The sequence below is a fragment of the Lemur catta genome, chromosome 6 (genome assembly GCF_020740605.2).
Source record: "Lemur catta isolate mLemCat1 chromosome 6, mLemCat1.pri, whole genome shotgun sequence".
Lineage (NCBI taxonomy): Eukaryota > Metazoa > Chordata > Mammalia > Primates > Lemuridae > Lemur > Lemur catta.
The window spans coordinates 80290552-80314718 of NC_059133.1; the positions used below are offsets into that span (position 1 = coordinate 80290552).

At 37.0% G+C, this 24167-nt stretch overlaps 1 protein-coding gene across 1 annotated transcript; it reads right to left on the reverse strand.

Moving 5' to 3' along the window:
* Positions 1 to 761: 761 nt before the first annotated feature.
* On the reverse strand, positions 762 to 22496 carry CMAS (cytidine monophosphate N-acetylneuraminic acid synthetase). Its single transcript, XM_045554214.1, has 8 exons — positions 22107 to 22496; positions 14820 to 14962; positions 14506 to 14661; positions 7631 to 7764; positions 5834 to 5928; positions 5275 to 5446; positions 4349 to 4502; positions 762 to 1347 (listed from the first exon to the last, which is right to left on the reverse strand). Exons 1-8 carry the CDS (start codon positions 22364 to 22366, stop codon positions 1157 to 1159), a joined length of 1305 nt encoding a protein of 434 aa, XP_045410170.1. The 5' UTR covers positions 22367 to 22496; the 3' UTR covers positions 762 to 1156.
* Positions 22497 to 24167: the final 1671 nt, after the last annotated feature.

Sequence of the window (24167 nt, forward strand, 5' to 3'; positions counted from 1 at the left end):
TGGAGGCTCAGATGATTGTTAGCATTTTTTAGCATTAAGTATTTTTAAATTAAGTCATGTACATTGCTTATTTAGACATAATACTATTGTACACTTAATAGACTAATACACAGTAGACTTAATAGACTTAATTAATTAATAGACTTAATACACAGTATAGTGTAAACATAACTCCTATGTGCACTGGGAATCTAAAAAATTCATATGACTCTCATTTATTGTGGTGGTCTGGAACCAGACCTGGAATATCTCCAAGGTATGCCTATACACAAAATTACCATTATTTCAGAGGTAACTCCAAGTAATTTACTCTGCTTTCTCCAAATCAATACATATCTTCATAATATATAAATTTATTTCGATATTTGTATTTGTATATACAGTTGACCCTTGAATAACATGGGTTTGAACTGCACAGGTCCACTTATTATATATGAAGATTTTTTTCAACTAATTGCGGATCAAAAATACAGTATTCTCAGGATGTGACCCCATATATTTGGAGGGCAGACTTTTTGTATATGCTGGTCCCACAGGGCCAACTGCAGGACTGAGTATGCACAGACTTTGGTATATGCCGGGGTCCTGGAACCAATCTCCTGTGTATACTGAGGGACAACTGTATATGCTATATGTATACATATGTAAAGATGGTGTACACCTGGGATCCAGGGTGAGTTTTCCACTAAGATTGCATGGTTAGTGTTTAAAGGAAATAATTGGTAAATTTCTTCTATATCAACAAGGCAGTTTTCATCAAGTTTGTGAAATGTAATTTTATTAATAGAAGGGCATGTCTTACCAGACACACTGTCCCCAAATAAATAAAATCCCAGCATCATTGAAAGCACACAAACACACAGTTTTACAGGGTACAATACAAAGTCAATTTTGATGATGTTCTTACTTGCATTTACTAAAAATCTGAGAAAGACTATAATCAATTTCTAAATAATTATCTTGCATAAAGAGAAAAGTAGAGCACAATTATTTCATAGGTTTTGGAATGATGATTTGAGAAGATTTGCTTTGAAAAGATATTAAGCTATATCACAAACCAAATCACACCCTCTGTAACATTACAACATGGAATTTTACCTAATCAAAAATAAAAGCAAACTGGCAGAAGAAGGCTGTATCCTTTCTTTTCCAATTTCTATTTTTGGCATGAATTATTAACCTTTTCCATTAGTAGGAAAATGTGCTCTGCAAACTCCCGGATGGCACCACGGCCACCATAGCATTTGCAAATGTATCCAACAGCCTTCTGGGCAGTGGAACAGGCATCAGCAGGAGAGCCACTTAGGCCCACTCTCTTCAAGCACTCTTCATCAGACACTTCATTTCCTAGCAAGTAAAATAAATACAGAGTGAGCATTTAATGACACAAAGAATATTCTAGCTAAATAATGCAAATAGCAACCAATAAGTAACTCTGCCAACTTCAGTAAGACCTAAGGGCACTGCATGTAAGAATACTAAAGATTAGATGGAACAAAAATATTTTAAAGTATAATTGAGGCCTAGGGTTTTCCCCAAGCAATAAAACATAAACTCTTATCAGCTGGAGAAGGAGAATGGGGTATACTTTCTGTTGGCCATGCATATTACAATTGTTAGAAACTCCATATACACATTACAAATTATTTAAACTTTTTATTAAGGAAAATTTCAAACATATGCAAGAACCCCAATTTCATACTGAAGGATTATCAATGTTTTAGATCATTTATCGATATTTTTCTCTATTCCCTGCCACTTATTTTTTTTTGGAAGGAAGAAGAGGAAGGAATTCTCAGACAGAATATTTTACCCAAAAACTCTTTAGCATTTACCTCTAACAGATGAATATGCTTTCTTAAAGTGACACAATATTATCAAACTCAAAAATCAACAATTCCTTAATTATCATTTAATAACCTAGTATGTGTTCAAATATTCCCAATTTTCTCAAAATTCTCTTTTAATAGTTGACTTATTTGAATCAGAAGCCAAATAAGTTTCATATATTATATTTTGTTGATATATATCTTAAATCTCTTACAATTTATAATAGTTCTCGATTTGTATGCCACTTATTTACTGAAAAATTATCATTTTTAAAGTGTTAAATACTAAATCACACTGACATAATTTTACCCTTTCTCTCCCTCCTCCTCTTTTTTAGGATAGGATGAATTTCAGAAGCTCCCAGTACCTTATATTCACCATTCTGAGTAAAACTATTTATATTACAATTTGAATTTTCACTCAAAGATGATGAAAATTAAAGTCAGTATTTCTTTGCATAATCCAATCTTTAAGATTTACTAAATTTTACTAATAAAAGTGTTATTTTTAAGAAACTTATTTTTATACATTTATGTGCCGTATATAAAACACTACTCTTGATTTTTAAAATAAAATTTAGAGACTACTCTCTATTTTCTTAATTTTCTAACCTCTATTTCTTTTTTTTTTTTCCTGAGACAGGGTCTCACTGTTGCGCAGGCTAGAGTACAATGGTGGCACCATAGCTCACTGTTGGGCTCAAACGATCATCAGCCTCCCAAATAACTGTGACAACAGGCGTGCGCCAACACACCTGGCTAATTTTTCTATTTTTTGTAGAGGTGGGTCTCACTATGTTGCTCAGGCTGTTCTCAAACACCTGGCTTCAAGTGATCCTCCCACCTTGGCCTCCCAAAGTGCTAGGATTATAGGCGTGAGCCACTGTGCCTGGCTGAACCCCTACTTTTTATAGCATTTTTTAAATGTTAAATAAGTAATGTGTATTCTTGTCAAAACCTTTTTAAAAAAAAAATTCCAACAAAATCATCTTAGTTATCACTATTTGTGGATAACATTTTTGCATATATAATTTTGGCATATATAATTCTAGAGCTTTATCTATATAAATGATACATTTATTATTATTACCATATGCAGGCACTATGTTAAGCATTTTATATTATCTTTGTTTTTCTTTCCAATGGCCTGACAAAGTTTGGTTTGTGTTTACATTATAAATAGAAAACTAAGGTGTAGAGAAGCTTGCTTAACAGCCCACAGTTAATAAGTATAGCTGGAATTTGTTATATGTTCCATTAAAATTGCTTTCTTCTTACAAAAACTGGATCTTGGCCAGGCACAGTGGCTCACACCTATAATCCTAGCACTCCGGGAGCCCGAGGCGGGAGGATTGCTTGAGCTCAGGAGTTCGAGACAAGCCTGATCAACAGCAAGATCCTGTCTCTACAAAAAATAGAAAAATTAGCTGGGTGCAGTGGCACGCGCCTGTAGTCCCAGCTACTTGGGAGGCTGAGGGCTGAGATAGGAGTATTGCTTGAGCCCAGGAGTTTGAGGTTGCAGTCAGCTACAATGATGCCATTGAACTCTAGCCAGGGCAAGAAAGCAAGACTCTGTCTCAAAAAAAAAAAAAAAAAAGAAAAAGAAATTAAAAAATAAGACCTTTCTTTAACAAACATTCTGTAGTTTTTTTCTCCACTGAATCTTCACATGTGGTTCAAAGGCTATTTATTCCTAAAGTCCTCAGATCATATGCTCCCAAAATATCCCTGTGATGCTTCTCTGGGGTCTCATACTACCCTTGTAAATAGTTCTTTCATACATGTATTAGAGTTTTTAAGCATCTTAATAACTTGTCATTATTAATATTTAAAATGCTGACAGCATCAGACTACCAGTTTCATATCTACATATCATAGGGACCTGATATATTTATTTGTATAACATTAAAGTGAAAAACTTATCGTTACATCTGACCATGTCAGTAAGTACAGATTACAGTATTGTTTGTAATGGTTGCATAGTATTCCATTTTATGTATACTCTATTTTTTGCAGGACATTTAGGTGAGTTCTTTTTTCCTCCACTATTGGCACATCTGTCCAATTTCTTTCCTGGAATTGGAATTTGGAGGTAAAAAGTATGTGCATTTTAATAATAGCAAAAAAATGTGAAGAGTGTAATTCCTATATAGTAGAAACTCTGCTAAGTGCTTTACCCAAATTATTGTATTAACCCCTACAAGAGCCCTATGACAGTAGGTCCTCTTGGCAGCCCTAGTTTACAAATGAGGAAACAAGGCTTACCTTACCAAAACGCGCTAGGCAGTGGTGAGGCCTGATCCCATAGCTTGTGCTAGTAATCTACACTTGATACATATTATCAAACTAACCACCACAAAGGCTGTTCCAATTTAATACTTTGATCAGCAGTGTAAGAGAGTTCCTATTTCCCTACAGTCATGCCAATTGGGGAATTTTCTTTCTTATTTATATATCTAGTTCTTAAAAAAAAAAAAAGCCTAGTCCATTTTACTATGGCTGAATAAAGAGATACCAACCAAGATATGCCACCTCTTTCCAGCACAGGCCCATTTCTTTTCTCCATTCGTCTACGAATGCTAGCTTGTCTGACACGTTGACTTCCATTTTGCAATCCAGTTTTAAGGAAGAGAGTGTCTGCTTTGAACACGCCCTTTCTGAGATTAGCCTCACCTTAAAAAAGGAGGGGGGCGGGGAGAGAAAAATTAGAAAGTGAAGAAAAGAGAAATCTTTCATAATAAAATAAAACCCTGTAGATAATCCAAGTCACAAATGAGTACTCCTTTGACCTTCTGAAGGTCCAAGTAAGAAAAATCAACTGTCATTTTAAAATGATAATACTTTAAAACAAAGCTTGTTTTATTTCTAATAGTCCAATGAAAATGAGACCACTGTTTTCTACAATAGAAAGGATTCTATCTACAGGGAAAAAATGTAATATACACTGTCTAATACTAATCTAAGATTCTCCTATAATTCAGTGTATACAGAGGAAAGTTTATAACCTCTCTCTTGTACTGCTTAGCAATATATATTTAAGATTTCTCATGAATTATAATTACCGTAGCCTTCATTAAAAAATACACTTAAACATTATTTTGAATTTGTAAAAACCCACAAGATGTTTTCCTTTTTCTAAAGGGCAACCACTATGATCTAGGATGTTTTTCTTGTTGCAAGGTCCTATGAAAAATACCAGATAGCTTCTATTTAAAAGTAATATGTTTATACTTATTGAGTAAATAAGAAATGTTATTTGTTGACTGACAAATCCCTAATTCTACTTAGCTAAAAGTAAACAGTATAATAATTTTCTAGGCAAGTGAAAGCCAAATTTCAGAGTTTAATAGTTAATGCTAAAAATTTAAATCTCTTAATTCCTTGCATGTTGTTTGACCCTGAATCAAAATGTTATAAAATATTGCTATATTCAGAGAGCACATACCTCAATACCACTTTTCTTTAATAAACTTATCCCAATAGCATCTTTTACATCATAAGATATAATTTCTTTTTGGTCTCCTGATACATAAATGTGGCCATTGGTGAGACATCCATCAATATTGCAAACCAAAAGTTTTATCTCCTTAAGCTTCTCTTTGCCAAAATAGCCATATCTAAAAGAAACCAAAATAGACCTTTGAGTACAAGTGCAATACTAATCACTCCTTATCTGGCTGACACCAGTGAATTGAATAACTCGTCCATCATTCAATTACTCAAACATCGCTCTTCAAATTTACTTCACATATACGCTTCAACTTACAGTGCAAGAACTATAAAAAGTGTGGTCTAACCAGATTATGTGTTTTTCAGATTCTTGAATAAAGAATGTAGAGGCATATTTTACATATAAGTCTTCCTCATATAAGCAAACTAATTACAAAGATCATAAGATATTTGGAACATCAGAAATCAGTATTTAGAAGTATGCTTAAACACATCTACTAAAAACAATGTTGGGCTCTAGTGCAAAGGCTATACAAGTCTTTTTTTTTTTTTACCTTAACACTCTTTGCTCTGCAATAGGCCAATCAATATCCACATCTATATCCACACTGTGCTCAGCTCGCATTTCGTAGTATGCCATTTTTCCACCCTGAAGATAGTGCAAATATCATGAGTACTGTTTTTAACATTTATTCACATGTATCAAAAGGTTTATTATTACCCAGAATAATGAATTCATTTCTACATTACTGAGAAAAAGGAATAACCTAATAAAATCAGTGACATACAAGTAATTTTTTAAGAAGAAAAAGCTCACATAAAACAATCTAAACATTTTTCAAATTCTATCTATATAGTTCAAGTTCCCTATTTAAAAAAAATATTTCTATTTTAAGATTGAAAAAAGCAGAAATAATGTCCATCCTCCCATATTCTGATGACAAAGGATTTTCTGGAAATCCCTTAATTTTATATCCTCTTTTTTTCTGGAAGTCTCTATCATCACCTGAAAGCAGTATAGAGGTTTTTGGAACTTTTGTTCCAATTTGTAACTAACAGGCAAGACAGGTGAGGAAAAGTAACTGTAGCACCTGTTGTACAGAATTGTCTTGGGTCCCTGAGCTACAGATGAGAATAGACAATAGTTGTCCAAGTTACGTGTGGGCAAATGCAGGGACAGTCTCTCGATTCTGGAGCATGCAGGCAAGAGAAGGGGCCTTTCCTCTTATAGTAATTATCTGACCGACCAGGTCAATTACTGGAAAATTTCATTTTCCAGAATTGTCAGTCTCTTCACAGATCTTGTTACAATGAGAAACATCATTTTTCACCACACTTTAGCAAAGGGTTAGACCACAGTCCTCCTTAGAAAAGATCTTGGAAAGGATAGTATCGGTATGTGTCAAATCTAATTTTCCTGAACACTCAAATGTAACTTAACAGCCAGTCTATGGTTTGCCTATACACCAACCAGAAGATTGGAAAAAATGGTTTTTCCTCTTTTCCTCAGAGCTTGAGTCACATTAGAATTTTTACTATACAATGTAGAGGTTTTTCTCTTTTTTAATGCTATTTTTTGAGTAATGTAAGGACCTGAGTCCAAATCCCAATGGTACCATTTACTAGCTATTTTTGCTAGTCAATTACTTCATCTTTCAGAGCTGCAGTTTTCTCCTCTGTAAAACTAGGATAGAAATGTCCACTTCATACAGTTGCTATGCAGATTACACTGCATACTATGTAGAGTATTTCATATAATCCATGGTACATAGTGTTGAATAATAGCTATAACTAAAATTAACAAATTAAGAAATACATGATGCAATCATGTGGGCTATAAAGATGAGAGAGACATGTAACCCTTTATTTTAAAATGAGAGCAATGAGAGTCAGCACAGATAAAATGATACAGTTAAGGCCACTTAGAACTAGAATCTGGTTTTCCTGACACCCAGGATGGTGCTCTTTCATCTCTATTACATTGGGTTTTTTTTTCTCTTTTTAAAGTAATGGAAGTTATTCAACCATACAGCCATAACCTAAGTGTAACACAAACATGGATTACAATTTTGAGTGGAATAATATGAATACCAGGATATCTGTAGACAGGGAGTACTTGATTCATTTTTTATCATTATAACAGAATTCCTTGTACACTTACTGAATGGATTCCAAAGATCATTTTGGGGTAAACCCACAGGATAAATGCCTCAGATAATAACCTTGTCAGCTACTGCCTTTCTCCTAGGGATTGATATTTCCTTTACAAACTGTGACATACTTCTTCTCTAGAACTCAAACTATACATCCAAAAGGGTTTAGAAGGGTTTTGCAAAACAAAAAGTACAAACCTGTAAGTAACCCATCTCTATCAAATGTCTTTTAGCAAAATAAAATGATCCGTTTTCATATAATTCTCCATCCCAGTCTTGTCGACGAGGCCGTTTAGCTGGATTCAAATTCAGAGGCTCAGTCACTTCACGAACTAAAAGCAAAAATTACAGTCAGTCCACATTGCTTTGACTATAGAAAGTTTTCATTTAGTAACCTTAAAAAAAGCAAATAAAAATGAACGCAGAAGGTAGAATATTTATGGATCTAGATAAATAACTAAAAGGACTTTTTTAAAGGATGAAAATCTCTAATAAGTCTGATGATCTTTGCTTTCTAATAGTGAACAATAGACAAACTATCTTATAAAGAAATGTGAGATAATTAAGGTTTTAGATTTTTATACAAGGCTTTGGGAGGACATCAAGGCAACTTTAAAGTAGCTTCAAAAGAACTGAGCTACTCATAAAATACCCATATTCAATATTTGAGCCCTTTAGTTCTCATTTTTGCATCTAGAGAAATACTGCATGTGTGTTAATTATCTATTGTGGTTGAGAAATCACTTTCATGGAATTATTATAGAAAACTAAAGATTTCCCCATTCAATTACTGAAGCTTTTATACTGATGAAAATATTTATATATTATACATTCTTACCAGTAGTTAAAAAATATATTAAACATAATAAAAAAGTATATTTATTATCTTACTTGATAATAAAGGCTCAGCAATATCAACATTAATGATTATAAGATAATGTTATAAATAAAGACTTTGGTGTTGATATATAGATTTCTTTGCCTTTTTGCTAAATTTTTCCCAAATTTATGTGTGTAGATGTATATGGGTACACGTGTGTGTGTGTGTGTGTGTGTGTGTGTGTGTTTAATAGCTGATGATTCTTCAGAATTTTTTTCACTTTTGGCTGTCACTTCTATGTATGAAGGCTTCTAAGAATAACCCAATTCCTTCCCTAACTAAACCATCCTCTGTTCGACTCCACCCCAGCGTTTGAAATAATCGAGGAAAACCCTCAGCAAATATACAGTGAATAGCTACAGGTAACATAGTTTTATAGGCACTGGATACACAGCAGTGAACATAACTCTCTCTACTCTCATGGAGTGTGCAATTTAGTGGTGGAGATAGGCAAAAAACAAACAAACTAGGTAATTCAAGTGGTACTTTGAAGAAAAGGAGAGAGAGGTACAAGTCTTTCCTAGGATTAGTGGCTGCTTTCTCCCTGGGGATATTTGCTGAGTCAGAGGAGAAGGTGTGAGAAAGATCAGGCTTGGCATAGTCAAGGGAAAACTGGGTAACCACATGCAGAAGATTGAAACTGGATCCCCACCTCTCACCTCTCACAAAAATCAACTCACGATGGATAACAGACTTAAACCTAAGGCGTGAAACCGTAAGAATTCTAGAAGAAAATGTTGGGAAAACTCTTACAGACATTGGTCTAGGCAAAGAATTTATGAAGAAGATCCCCAAAGCAATCACAGCAGCAACAAAAATAAATAAATGGGACCTGATCAAATTAAAAAGCTTCTGCACAGCCAAGGAAACTATCATTAGGGCGAATAGAATGGGAGAAAATATTTGCATGCTACATATCCAATAAAGGGCTGATGACAAGAATCTATATAGAACTTAAGAAATTAACAAGAAAAGTCAAACAACCCCATCAAAAAATGGGCAAAGGACATGAACTGAAACTTTTCAAAAGATGACAGAATAATGGCCAGCAAACATAAAAAAGTGCTCAACATCTTTAATCATTAGTGAAATACAAATCAAAACCACAATGAGATATCACCTAACTCCAGTGAGAATGGCCTTTCTCAAAAAGTTCCAAAACAACAAATGTTGGTGTGTATGTGGAGAGACTGGAACACTCTTATACTGCTTGTGGGAATGCAAATTAGTACAACCCCTGTGGAAAGTAATTTGGAGATATCTCAAAGAGCTAAAAATTGAAATATTATTTGATCCAGCAATCCCACTACTAGGCATCTACTTAAAGGAAAAAAAGACATTCTATAATAAAGACATCTGCACTCGAATGTTTATGGCAGCACAATTCACAATTGCAAAGATGCAGAAACCACCCAAGTGCCCACCAATACATGAGTGGATTAATAAAATGTGGTATATGTATACCATGGAGTACTACTCAACTACAGAAAACAATGGTGAACTGGCACCTCTTACATTATCCTGGATAGAGCTTGAGCCGATCTTTCGAAGTGAGATACCACAAGAATGGAAAAACAAGCACCATATGTACTCGCCTCGCCATCAAACTGGTACTAACTGTTCAACACCAAGGTGCTCACATGGTAGTAATATTCACTGGGTGCCGGTCTGGTGGGAGAGAGCTGTTGGGGGTGGGTAAACTCACAACAAATGGATGTGGAGCACACTGTATGGGCAAAGGGCACACTTGTAGCCAGCCCTGGCTTGGGCGAGGCTAAGGCATTATATGTAACCAAAATGTTTGCACCCCCATAATATTCTGAAATTAAAAAAAAAGCTTGGCATAATGAAGGGAATTCTGCTGGGGTAAGAAGAAACCAGAAGAGTTTGTAATGGCCCTGTGGACCTGAGTCACGGATTGTCATCTGTAGGAACCCCAAACAGAGAGCTAGTTCTTCCCAACTAATGCTTCCCCTTACAGGACTTTTGCTGAGTGTGCTGTGCTACAGGAAGCTGGGAATGGGCTGGAAGGCAGGGAGACAGCATTACAGTATTGTGATGCTTAGACCCCAAAGTCCTGTTAGCAAGAGTGGGGTAAGGAAGTGGGTGTCAGAAATATGTACAAGATATATCTCCTGATAAGATATTTGCACTAAGAGATGAATTGAAATTAAAGTTTCAACCCAGCCCAACTCCAAATTGGATCAAAGTGACTACTAGCCACTTAACCTGTCTGAAAAAAGAATGTGTACTCTCTGGAGGAAAATACATACTCTAGTCAGGCATACAATAAAATATGAGACATATGAAGCAGCAGAAATATGTGACTCACAATCAAGAGAAAAGCAGTCATACTAACACAACTACAAATGACACAGATGTTGAAATCTGCAATCAAGGACTTTCAAATAGCTATTATAAATATGTTAAAGAAATTAGAGGAAAAGATTCAAAAAAATGGATGAAAAGATGGAGAATTTCAACAGAAAATTGGAATCCCTAAAAAAGAACTCAAATATACATTATAGAATGGAAAAAACACAGTGTCTGAAATAATTCACTGGATAAGATTTACAGCATATTGGACATGTCAGAAGAAATGATCAATGAACTCAAATATAAATCAGTAGAAATTACTCAAAATGAAGCACAAATAAATAAGAAGTATAGAACCAAGGTGAGAAACATGTGGATACCATAAAATTGTTTACAATCTATGTAAATTGGAGTTCCAGAAAGAAAAAAAGAGATAAATGTGGCAAAAAAATTTTGAAGAGATAATGGCTGAAAATTTTTGAAAGCTGACAACAGATACTAATCTATAGGTACAGACATGAGAAGCTCAGAGAATTCCAAGCAGGCTAAATACAAAGAAAACCATAGCCATACAAATCAGAGTCAAACTCTGAAAAACTAAAGATAAAGAGAAAATCTTAAAAGCAGCCTGAGGAAAAAAGACACATTATATTCAGAGACACAATAGTCAGAAGGATGGCTGATTTATTTTAAGAAAAAACTGAGTGGCAGAAAACAATGGAATGGTGTCTTAAAGATGCATCTTCAAAAGAATAACATCTTAAAAATGCAATCTTCAAATGCTCAAAGGAAAAATAAGGCCAATCAAAATTTTATACTCACTGAAAATACCCTTCAAAAATAAAGGCAAATTATAGATATTTTAGACAAAAGCTGAGAGAATCTGTCACCAACTGTTGCATACTATAAGATGGAAGCACATATAAATGGCAAAAAATGATGAATAACAAGAAAGTATAAATATGCAAGTGAAGATAAATGATTATCTTGAAATAAGTTTTAAAAGACTATTGTTTAAAATAAATATAACAATGTATTGTGGGATTATAATATACAGAGAAGTAGATTGTTTCAATAATAATACAAAAGGCAGGGGATAAACAGAATCATACTACTGTGAGGTTATTAATTATTTGTGAAGTCGTAAAATACTGATTCAAGGTAGACTATAACAAGTTAAGTGTGCAAAGTGTAATCTCTAGAGCAGTGCTGTCCATTAGAAATATAGTTTGAGACATATATGTAATTTTAAATTTTCTAGTGGCCACATTTTTAAAGAGAGGAAACAAGTGAAATTGATTTTAATAATACATTTTATTTAGCCCAATGTATCCAAAATATTATCATTTCAATATGCAAAAAATATATAAATTATCGACCTATTACACATACTTCTTTCATACTAAATCTTAGAAATCTAATATGTATCTTACACTTAAGGTATATCTCAGTTTGGACTAGCCACATTTTAAGTGTTAACAGTGCTGGTAGCTATCATATTAGTGCAGTTCTAATGTAAGGACTAAAAAAAGAATACAAAATGTTATAGAAAATAAAGAGGAATAATTTTGAAAGTATTGACTCATCCACTAGTACTTTTAGCAGTAATGACTGTATAAACAAGAAGTGTAGGAATAGAATTCTAAGAAATGCCAGAATGGTGTAGACTCATTTTCCATCAATAGCATTCTGTTTCACAGCGGTTCTAAGGGAATATATCACTTGAAAAGACAAGGCTACTGTTCCTAACATTCACTTTTTTTTTGGTTTTTTGAGACAGAGTCTTGCTCTGTTGCCCAGGCTAGAGTGCTATGGCATCAGATTAGCTCAAAGGAACCTCAAACTCCTGGGCTCAAGCGATTCTTTTGCCTCAGTCTCCCAAGTAGCTGGGACTACAGGTGCACGCAACCATGCCTGGCTAATTTTTTTTATTTTTAGTAGACATGGGGTCTCACTCTTGCTCAGGCTGGTCTCAAACTCCTGAGCTCAAGTGATCCTCCTGCCTCGGCATCCCAGAGTGCTAGGATTACAGGCGTGAGCCACCGTGCCCAGTCTCCTAACATTTACTCTTAATGTTAAAAGATATTTCTTCAATCATTCCTAATTTTCTTTAAAAATACTTATGGATTTGTTATTTATGGATCTGTCATCTATTTAATCTAGATATTTCTTAAACTTATCTAACTTCGGTTATACCATATATAAAGCTCAATATTCAGTTTAGCTTTGGGTTTCCTTGATTTGCTTCAAAAACTTATTTCTTAAGATTAAAAAGATCCTTTCTAGATCTTATTTCTGGGATTTGGTAAATAAGTCCAAAATTTTATACATATAGCTTAACATAGAACCTGGCACAGAAAAAAACAATAAATGTTTATCAAATGAAATCAATAAATAAATGCATTCACTGACATATTTTATTCCTTTTGATAACATTTACATTTTGAGATTGAAAAAACATTATTTTCAGTCTGTCTTCATCCTCTTTTTTTTTTATGTTAAAAATCAATTTGGTGTGAGTTTTATTTATGTGGGTGATTTTTCTTATCTACATTTTTGAAGTTTTTTGCTTGTTTATAATAAGCATGAATTAATTTTACATTTTCTTTTTGCCGTCTTAACAATATTTTTATTTATTTTATTTTTTATTATTATTTCAGCATATTGTGGGGGTACAAAAGTTTAGGTTACATATATTGCCCTTTCCCCCCATCCCCCCGAGTCAGAGCTTCAAACGTGTCCATCCCCTAGACAGTGCGCATCGCACTCATTATGTGTGTCTTCATCCTCTTGATCATCTATTAAGATGACTGAGGAGCCTCACTGCTCTTTTTTTTTTTTTTTTTTTTTTTTGAGACAGTCTCACTTTGTTGCCCGGGCTAGAGTGAGTGCCGTGGCGTCAGCCTAGCTCACAGCAACCTCACACTCCTGGGCTTAAGGGATCCAGTAGCCTCAGCCTCCCGAGCAGCTGGGACTACAGGCATGCGCCACCATGCCCGGCTAATTTTTTCTATATATATTTTTAGTTGTCCAGATAATTTCTTTCTATTTTTAGTAGAGACAGGGTCTCGCTCAGGCTGGTCTCGAACTCCTGACCTCGAGCGATCCACCCGCCTCGGCCTCCCAGAGGGCTAGGATTACAGGCGTGAGCCACCGCGCCCGGCCCTCACTGCTCTTTTTTGTACTTTCTCCAGTTACATTACATTTTCCTTAGTATCTCCTTTAAGTCACACGTATGTTAGAGACAATTAGTCCAGTTTTTCTATATTCAACAAATGTCAGCACAACTGAAAGAAATCACAGTTTCTCCCTAAGTATGTTACATTTACCTATTTTTTGGTGATTCTATTCTTTATTACATATTTTGCTACTTACTGGCTAGAAATCAGGCTCCTACTAAACCCTATGGAACCCTTCTTATATACAGAGTTACAAATTTGGGGAAGCAATTCTGAAATTTCTCCGTGAGGTCTTCCATAACTCTTTGGTGGATGCTTTCTATTCCCATACCATTTGTATGGAGTTTATCAAACCAGTCTAGAACAAATAAAAGTATTTGATCTAGAAAAATGACATATCTGCCTTAAAGGCAAACATAAGTACAAGGTTAGAATATCTCTTTGTAAAGAGCAAAGAATTAATTTGGTCTAGTTGTCTTGCCTCAGTAACAAGATTTAGAACTGATTATAAATGTCATTACCCACTATAGTTATGAATCAAATATTCTCTTTTACTGCTCCCTTTTTACTCTCCTCACTCCTTAAGAACATTTACATACAAAAAAATTAATTATCTCTGCAAGAAGGCTGTCCAGTAAAAAAAAAAAAAAAGGAAAAAAATTGATAGTAAAATAAGCTAAAGACTGACAACAGATTACCTCCTTTCTGAATTTCACTCCATCGAAACTGATGGCGTCTCACAACAGAGAAAACAGAATCATATCCTTCTTCTCGAATCATTTCTGCAACTTTCTGAAGGTCAGTAGGATGTAAACACGGAGAAGTAGCTTGAATATTTCCTACAATGTCAACCTCTTAAGAAAATAAGAGAAAACGAAAAGGACATCAAAATAAAGTTCCTTGCAAGTAATTAACACTAAGATTTTGAATTCAAATGTTAAAACAGGTCTTGTCAGATAAGGAAGGTGGAAATTACATGAAATTTTCAATAAACTATTAATCAAACTCATACCATTGTGATAATTAAGAAATTCTATGATGGCATCTAGTGAGGTAGAGCTGTCTTTTGAAACTTCAGAACTTCTTCGATGAACCTGTGCACCAAATTGTTTGGCCACATTCTCAATTTCATCGTGGTCTGTTGAAACCCACACACTGTTCAGATAGTAAAAACAAAAAAAATTAAACAGCTCAATAAAGGAAATCATTAATTATAAAAGTGGAGCTCTATACCACTAAAATACAGCTTATATGTTAGGATAGTTTTTGTACCATCAAAATAATGTTACAGATCTAAAGTAATATAAAACGTAAAGAAATTATAAAGTAGTTTGTATGTAAATTATATTAGTGTCTGAATAAAAATCTAGTCCTTCCTAGATATATTTACATATAAAATATGTTTTATGAATTACACATTATTATTTACATAAATATTGTTTAGGTAGCCCTAGATATAGTTTTATAAAATTGGAAAAAAATAATACTTAGCATTTTTTAGGATTACTGATATATTAAGCAAAATAGCACTGAAAGTCAAATCTAAAGGAAATTAAAGAAGATGCTGCTTCTTGTTCCCCATCCAAATCCAATATACTGTATAAAGTATTTTAAAATACTTGCTAAGAAAAAAATGGACTTCACTTAGCCAAACCATAAAGGCAAAACAGTTTCAAGAGAGAAAATTGCCCAGGTCTGAGTTCAAACAAACATATAATCCAACCTTTTTTGTTTTTTTAAACAACAAATAATGGGTATATAGATATTTCAACACAGAATCAACTGGCCTATAGCCATTGATAACAACAGGCATGGTGAATATGACCTCATTGACTCAGGAGAATTTAACTCTCTGTTAACCACAGCTTACATAATTATCTATTTAGATTTTATAAGATGATAACTAAGGGCAAAATGCTATCTTGGGGAGGTGCACTAGACTCTACTGAAGTTTTCTTTCCCAAACCTTCACAAATTCCCATTGCTAGAAATAGAAGATATGACTATTATTCTAGCCACAATATTTGAACAGTGATATTATCCAAAGATATTTTAATGACTTCATAGTCTTTGACATACACACACACACACACACACACATTTTTTCTTTTATCCCATTCATTCAACACCCACGGAAGGAAAGAGAATTGCATATTTCATATGTCTATGCTCAACTGTCAAAAGTGAAAATGTAGTAAGAAACTAAAGAAAATTTTCTAACATCTCTGGATTTCATTTATTAATTTCATTTATGCCCTTTAATATTTGTAAAAGAAGGATTTAAATTAAGTGATAAAGTCAATAATCAAAAAAATTTTTTCAAAGGAAGCCTAGTAAACAAGATGAGCCCCTGGCTGAGTCGAGTCTCATGCTATCTGCTTATGTCACTCTGTGCAAGAGATGACACAGGAGTCCCCATTCTCTTCCCTCTTGAAATCTGAAATAGTTTTGGGACAAATCCTTCACTGGAGAAATATCACAGTCAAAGGTATATAACAAAGTAAAGTACCAATGAAAACCCAGCACATTTTTAAAATAGAGAAGGTAAAGGGAGGATGATACAGTAGTAATTAGAATTACAGTAAAAAGTGAACAGTAAAAGCCAAAGACATCGGTCCTTTGACATCTAATTTATGTCACTGATTGAAGTAAATTACTGAAGCCATTACTTTACTGTCCTGATCTTTACTCCAATGAAAATTCAATACCAGAGGGTTCAGTGATCTTTAGGAAATGTTTGAAAGGTAAGTAAAAAAATGATAGTTTTGGACAAAGTTTGTTTGCTTGTTTTTATTCTTTCCTCCCTTTTTTTCCATTTATTCCTTCATGGAATGCTTACTAGGTGCCTATTCTATCCCAGGCACTATTCTGGACCCTGTGGATGTAATAATGTATACAGTACAGTCCATTTTCTTGAGAAACTCTTAGCCTATCCATAGAGACTGAGGCCAATACAGTACTGTAATTCCCTTTAAACTCCATTAGGGAAAGAAATGTGAGGAACCAATTAAATAACAACACACTCTTGATGATGCTTTACTTTTTACAAAGTATGTTTACAGTGCCTGCTACATACCATGTACTTAATATATATTAATATTAAATGAATGACACAGTATGTGGTTAAGGGCATGGGCTCTGAAGGGAGACAGGTTCAAATCCTGGCTCCATCCCATGCTAGCTATATAACCCTGGGAAAAATCTATAATCTCCCTATGCCTTAATTGTCAGTAAAATGGAGGTGGTGATTATAGCGGGTACCTCAGATGGCTGTTATGAGGATTAAATATAAACCACTTACCACAGAATAAACATTTAATAAATGTTAGCGATTTAAAATACTAAAATAGGAATGGTAATAAACATCTCACTCATTTAATCTTCACACTAAATCTGTTGGAAGGAAAACTGAAGTTCTACTTTCAGATCTTCTAAGGCCCAAATGTTTAATCTGTATGTATTCTGCATGTATTATATAAGGCAATGGCACTCACTATGAATACGAAAATATGAAAATAATATCCCTATGTACACTTAAAATACAATGATCACCTATTAAAGGGACTGAGTAGGTAAGTTTACTTTGGTTTAAGGGCATCAGGTGAGGATAAGCTAAAGAGAAGGAATAAACAAGTGCGCAAACAGGCCTAACAAAATTTAAAATCAAGTAGAATAAATGTCAAAGTCTAATGCCAATGGCATTAGCCTTGAATGAAGTTATATTACATTTAACAGGATGAAACAGGAATATCAACCATGGTGCCTATGACAATTATTTTTAATCATAAATTTCCATTTTAGGGGTAATAACACATCATAGGCTTTTCATTAATCATAAATCTATATCTTAGAAGTGAAACTAAAACACAGTTATTTTTCACAAGTATGTTAGGCAACATTTAAAAATCAATTTGTTCTGAGATGTATTTACACAGCACTGAACCACTGTTGATAATTAAGCTCTTACAAAGTCAACTCTAGTAATAACTCTTTATTAAATGAAAAAAAATCATGTCAGCATTTTCCTTGACTGCTAACTATCCTAGTTAGTATGCAAAGTTTAGCAACCTCAGAAAGTGTTGTTAGCTTTGATTCTGAGCAGGGCAGAGAAATATGCCTCAATTAAGTCAAATCATGGCTTTGAACAAAATAATCTCCAAGGTATCTTCTAGCCCTGAAAAACACAAAGCAGGCAGTTACAATTTTCTTCAATTGTCTCCTAAAGTAAATACTTTTTGAAGGAAGAAAAAGAGGGTGGGAGGCAGAAAGGGTACTCCAAGGTCCTCCTGCAGCTTCATAGTAAGTCAATTAAATTCAAATCAACACATTTTAACTGAGGATCTAATATATAAAGCACACCAAGATAAATAAGATAGTACTTGCTCATAAGCAGCTTTTCACCTAGTATGGCAGGGGTCACCCCAGGCTAAATCCAGCCGACTCCTTAGCCTGTTTTTGTAATGTTTCATTGCACTACAGCCACGCTCATTCATTTATGTATTGTCATGGCCACTTTCACAACATACAACAGCAGAGCTGCACAGCTGCAACAGAGACCATCTGGCTTGCAAAGCCTAAAATATTTACTATCTGGCCCTTTAGAGAAAAAGTCTGCTGACCGCTGAAATAGAGACTAAAGGCATATTTCCATTAACTCTTCAAAGTCAAAGAACGCTAGCACTAGAAAGAATTCTGAAGATTACAACTTTCCTATTTTATTATACAAGAAAGGAAACTGGCCCACAACAGAGATGAACACAGTAAAAACCTCTAAAACAAGGGAAAAATGTCAACAGATCACATACTATGTGCCAGGCACTATTCTAAGGGCTGCACGTACATTATCTCACTTAATTCCCTTGGCAAACCTATGAGGTAGACCTTTAAGTGCATTTTGCAAATGAGGAGACTGAGGCATTAAGTGATTTATCCACAGTTGCAGTTAATACACAGTGAAGCTTGAGTTTGAAACCATACAGTTTGACTCCAAGGTCTATAATCTTACCTCCTGGCATGGTACACACACTAAATGAAGGTACAAACATCACTGCCATATACGGGGAACAAAAGCACAATTACTTTTCAATGAGGGGATCAGCAAAGGCTTCACAGAGGAAGTTGTGTTCGTCCCTTCTATTACCTTTCAAGTTAAATCCCGGAAAGGATACCAGATAGCAAGCAGCCATGAGAACTGAACAGAATAAAGCCACACTATTACGTGATATTGTAGGAAAGGCAGAGTTAGAAATATGCTCATTTTGCTAGTTAAAGGAAAGAATGGTTTTATTTCTTCTAATCACTATTATTGGTATAGTGACAGATACCATAGGTAGCTTGAAGAAGTATAAAACAGTATCCCTATAGTAACGAGCTTATACTCCAGATATATTAAATAAAACTAATTGGTACAAAAAAGTTGATACTTGAATCATTTATTTTTTAAAGGAATTTTGTACAAATGCATTTTAATTAAGGGAAACAGGAAAATCATTGTTTAATATATACATATATTTTCCAGTCATTTCATAGCAAAATCCCCAATGTCTGCTGTTACGGATATTTGTTGGGTTTTGACTCCCAGAATCTATTGCCCCTCACTTTTGGTAACTGTACTCCAGTTTTCCTCTTGATGACCTGTCACTTGTTTCAGTGGGGCTCCATCGCTGGCTCCAAGAGTGGAGATGTGGCTAAAGTGTACCAGTACAAGCACTGTGTTCAAGGATGAGCAGGGGACCCAATGAGGCACAATGAGATTTTTGTTAAAGTTTTGAGGACAGCAGCTCCTTCTGACTACACTTAAACCTGGAAAGATACGAGGAATGCTGTCAAGGATAAACATAGCTGATCCTAGTTAAAATGGTAAGGACAAGTTGTATTCTGTAACTATTGCAACGGGGAAGAGTTCAGCATGAACCGAATTCAATTTCCCTGAAAACAAAAGGCAGGACACTTTAAAGGCTGAGGTGTGCTAAGGGAAAGGTAGTAAGCGGTGTTAAGGAGGGTTAGTCCTTGTGACTAGGCCACCTGGATTTCTTAATTGGTGCTGATCTGGAGGAGAGACAAACTTCTGTCTTTATGAGAGAAGGCAATGGTGCAAGGTGCAGCAAGGTGCCCTCCAAAGTTAGGCCCTTATCTTCCCCCAGGGTCTGGGAAGGAAAGTGAGAGTTATTTCCTAGAATTTTGCATTTCTCTGAGAAGGGGCTGTCAGGTCCATAAGGAAACACTTTGGGGTGGTAGATTTTTATCTCAAAGGGCAGAGAAAGTTTTTATAACTGCAAGCTTTCTACAGTAACTGCTCTAAAAGGGGGTTCAGGGTCCTACCTGCCTATCACCAGGTTTTTCCTAGAACAATCAGGAAATTCTCCTGGCAGCATTGGGCCTTCTCAGGTAGGCATTTTAAGGGGAACTGGAACCAATCATCCTAGGGACATGGCCTCAAGCTGCCTAGAAGCCATGCTAGGGTTTGGTCAAGTCTCTTGGTGCAAAGGTTTGGATAGAGTCCTCAAGTGCCAAGAGTTCACCACTTTCACACCATAAAGGAAGCACCTATCCAGACCTAAAAAATTGAGGATTCTGGCAATAGAGTGCACCATCCTCTCACCCTGCTTTGTTTTTCTTTAAAACATTTACCACTGCTTGATACAACATATATTAACTTGTTTGTATATTGACTGTCTCTCCTTATTAAAATGCAAGCTCTGTGAGACTAAGGACTGATCCTACTGCAACTGGTATGACACCTGGTTCAGTGCATAGAAAGGTTCCTGTCACATGGTGGGTAGTAAGTATTCGCTGAATGGATAAATAATTTTTTGTCCTTGGATCTGACTGTACCTGAAACAAGCCTTTCCCTTTTTTGTTAAGCCAGTTTGAAAGGCATTTCCTGACATATGGTACCGCAAAGTTGTAAATGATAGTTTTGTTCTCAATCTAATGTAAATATGACTTTGATCTCTAGTTCATTTCACAAAAACGGGATTTTACTTTATTTCTGCGGCCTGGATGCACCTACTTCTTGAGGTCCTTCTTTTCAGTTTGTACCCTTTCTAAGAAGGTGAAAATGTCCAAAAGTTTATGAGCTTCACAAGGACAACCATGTCCATACCATTTATCTCGGTATTCCCTTGGATGTGTATAGCGGAAATCAGGGCTTGATAAATGTCTACCGAATTGATGAAATCCCCAAGTCCTTCCCTATCTCTCTTTTGCACACTTCCTATGACATTAGTGTTACCTTCTGAGTGCCAGCTCATATTTGCCTTGCTCCACCCAAGACTTCCTTTGAAGTTGAAACATTAAGAAAATTAGTAAATTTATACTTTTTTGCTATCTCCTTTTTAAACAGGATTGGTTAAATGAAAACCATTTACCTATATGTTAATATGGGTAATTAATTACGAGTAGTTAATATGCTTCAAAAACAGCCATCTCATTAAAAAACAAAACACCAAAGGTTGAAATAAATTAATTTTCACGGTGACAACAAATTTAAGTGTAATTAGGTTGAAGCTACTATGTGTAAATTAATTCTTGGCACCGAATTTGATCTCCCATTCTTTATGAATGCCATCAGCTTGTAACTCCTGACCAATTTGGCAATGTCTCTAAATGATGCACAATTAAAACTGTCCTTGGGGAAGAGGAGGTCCTAAAGGTGTAATAAAACCATTTACAAGTATATCATAAAACAGCCAGTGGTATACCTTCCCACTGTCTCTCACGTATAAACGTAAGGAGCTTTCTAGATTGTGCTGACTCACAGGCAGACACAGCTAGACTTTTTTTTTCAAAGGTTAGGAAAGGATCTCCAAGCTGAGCTTGTCAGCTCTGACACCTGACTCCATTCAAGAACCCGATGCCTCCCTAATCGATCGGCTGCAAGCAGTCATCGGAGGCTGAGCAACAGGGGAGCCCCAAGGCCCCTGTCTAAAGGAGTTCACATAGTACCACAGACGCTGCCCTGGGTGGCCTACCTTTACTTTTGCCCCTGAGGTCAACCTGGGAGGAAGGGACAGCTGGGAAGGGGTAATGTCCCCTTTCCACGGGCAGCATTCTCAAGGGCGGGGATAGGAACTGTCCCAGGTCATGACCATTGGCAGTTACGAACAAGGAAGGAGCTGGAGCTCTTCCTCCTTGGGCTCTCGGCCTGGTCCCAGACACCCCGGGTCCTGCACGCCCCTTGCAGGAGCGGTCGCCCCCTTGCAGCAGCGACGGCCCGGGAACCCCAGCCCCTCCGGCAGCATGGCTTCCCCTCCCGACCCCCGCCCAGGCCGCGCCGCCCACTCCCGCACATGCGCACCTCTGGAAGACCCCCGAGTCCAGGGCCGCACGCAGGACCCAGCCAATGAGCGGGACCCCCGCCAGGTGCTTAATGTTCTTCAGGGGGATGCCTTTGCTGCCGCCCCGGGCCAGAATCAGGGCCGCCAGGTGCGGGGGCTTCTCCACCCCTCGGCCCTGGCCGCCGCGGGAGTTGCGCTGCAGCTTGGGCGGCCGGCCCCGGGACGGTCGCCCCCGCGGGTTGGAGACGGAGGTGGCGGCCCCCTTCTCCACCGAGTCCATCTTCCTCCCACGCCTTCTCCCCAGCTTCTCCACATCCGGGAGCTAGTCCCTCGCCACCTCAGCTCGGCGCCGCCCGATCCCCGCCCGACCGCTCGCGCCGGCGACTGCCCCGAGCCCCGCCCCGAGCCCCGCCCCCCGCGCGGCACGCCGGGAATTGTAGTCCTCGGCCTCCCCGCGCGAGGAGGCCGAGCAGGCTGGGGTGAAGGCACCGAAACCTAAGGCAAGAAGAGACAGCCCAGAGATTTTGGGGGGACGTGCAGTTTCTGGGGCGCTCGACAGTGTCTGGAGATTTCCAAAATAAGCAAAATAGATTACTGACCTTTTGCTGAAGAACATCCCCACTTAAAAATTATAGTGCGTTTCCTGCTGCACACCCTGATGCACCCTAACACGGATGAATTTCACATTTTAAAATGGATATTTTAAACATCCATCTTTTTTCAATGCTTCTGACTCATTTTTTCCAAGAGATTACTGACCACCTCATTCAAATATCCTACAGGCACCTTAAACTCAACATTTTAAACACTCAGCTCTCCACGTGGATTCAAACTGCTTCTATCTCTGCACTTTTCCATCCACATCACTGTCTACCTAGCTGCAGAAGCTAGGAAGTCAACCTTACTATTCACCTTTCGTGTAGTGGACACCGGTTTTTGCTTTTTGGATTTTTTCCTGCTAAAAATTCTTTTCTTTTAGGGATTGTTGCCTCCCTCACCCAATGAGGTTTTCACTCACATTCTTTGCCTTGTAGTGGTGGTTGTGTAACCCAAACTGGTCGGTCTAAGTACCCCATCTCCCTGAACACAGTTGTGTTCTAGGGACAGACATCTGACCGGGCAGAAGCCATTGGAGTCCTTTCCAGAGACTCTTGGAAAGAAAGGATCTTTCTCATGCTGAGATTTTGGGTGCTAAGGACCTTCTAAACCTGAATTCTCAGGGTAGGGGCAGGGCAGGGGATAAGCGGGCTTTGCTCTTCTGAAATGGGTTGGGAGACTGATGTTCACACTGAGAAAATCAAGACCAAGACACATAGTATAGGGACAAGAGAGAAAGAGCCCCGATGGCATCATTTAAACCTCTTGATCCAGCCCTTTAGGAGTCACACACACACACACACACACCCCTCTCTATTTTTTTATATAGATTTTTAAGCAAGTATTTCTGACCTAACACACATTTTGTATTTCATCACTTTTGCAAGCCTATATCAGGAAGTAGAAAGCCTCCTTACCTATCCCAGGCGAAGGCTAAATACATCCAGAAAGAATGGATTGCGGTGTATTGCCTTGCCTTCTCAGGGAAGGTAAAAGGCCTTTGTGTCTCTCAGGTCTTGGGTTTTTCTGAAGGGGTCAGAAAAAGCCTTCAATATTTTGGGTCCTAGGAGAGGTACTGGACACTTTACCTCTCCTTGTCTGGGAAGCAGCTGATGGCCCAGCCCTTCATGGGACTGGTGCCGGGAGAAGGTGTTTCATGCACACATGGGGTGGACAGCTGTGGCGGCCATCAATGCCATGCCTGGAGAAGGGGGACAGGCTCTAGGAGCCATCCCCACACTGCAGGACAAGGGGACAGACAACTTGCCCCATCTCACACTGGCTCTTTGAATAGGACCTTTGCGGTTGCTATGCTTCAGAGACAATGACACTGAACTTTTGGTAACTATGCAAGGACACCTACTTCTTCTTACACACCAAAAACTCCTTACTCCTCTCTGCCCCAATAACAACCTTAGTTCTCTCTAATAGTTGCTGTTCTCCACAGTATTTCCCTAGAAGCCTGTAAATCCTGGTTGATCACT

Excerpts from the sequence above, each read along its gene's own strand:
- CMAS (XM_045554214.1), bottom strand. The coding sequence starts at position 22,366 with ATGGACTCGGTGGAGAAGGGGGCCGCCACCTCCGTCTCCAACCCGCGG. Across the intron at positions 14,963-22,106 it reads GACTCGGGGGTCTTCCAGAG|TGTGTGGGTTTCAACAGACC; the intron begins GTGCGCATGTGC and ends CTATCTGAACAG. Across the intron at positions 5,929-7,630 it reads TAGAGATGGGTTACTTACAG|GGTGGAAAAATGGCATACTA; the intron begins GTTTGTACTTTT and ends CACTATCTTCAG.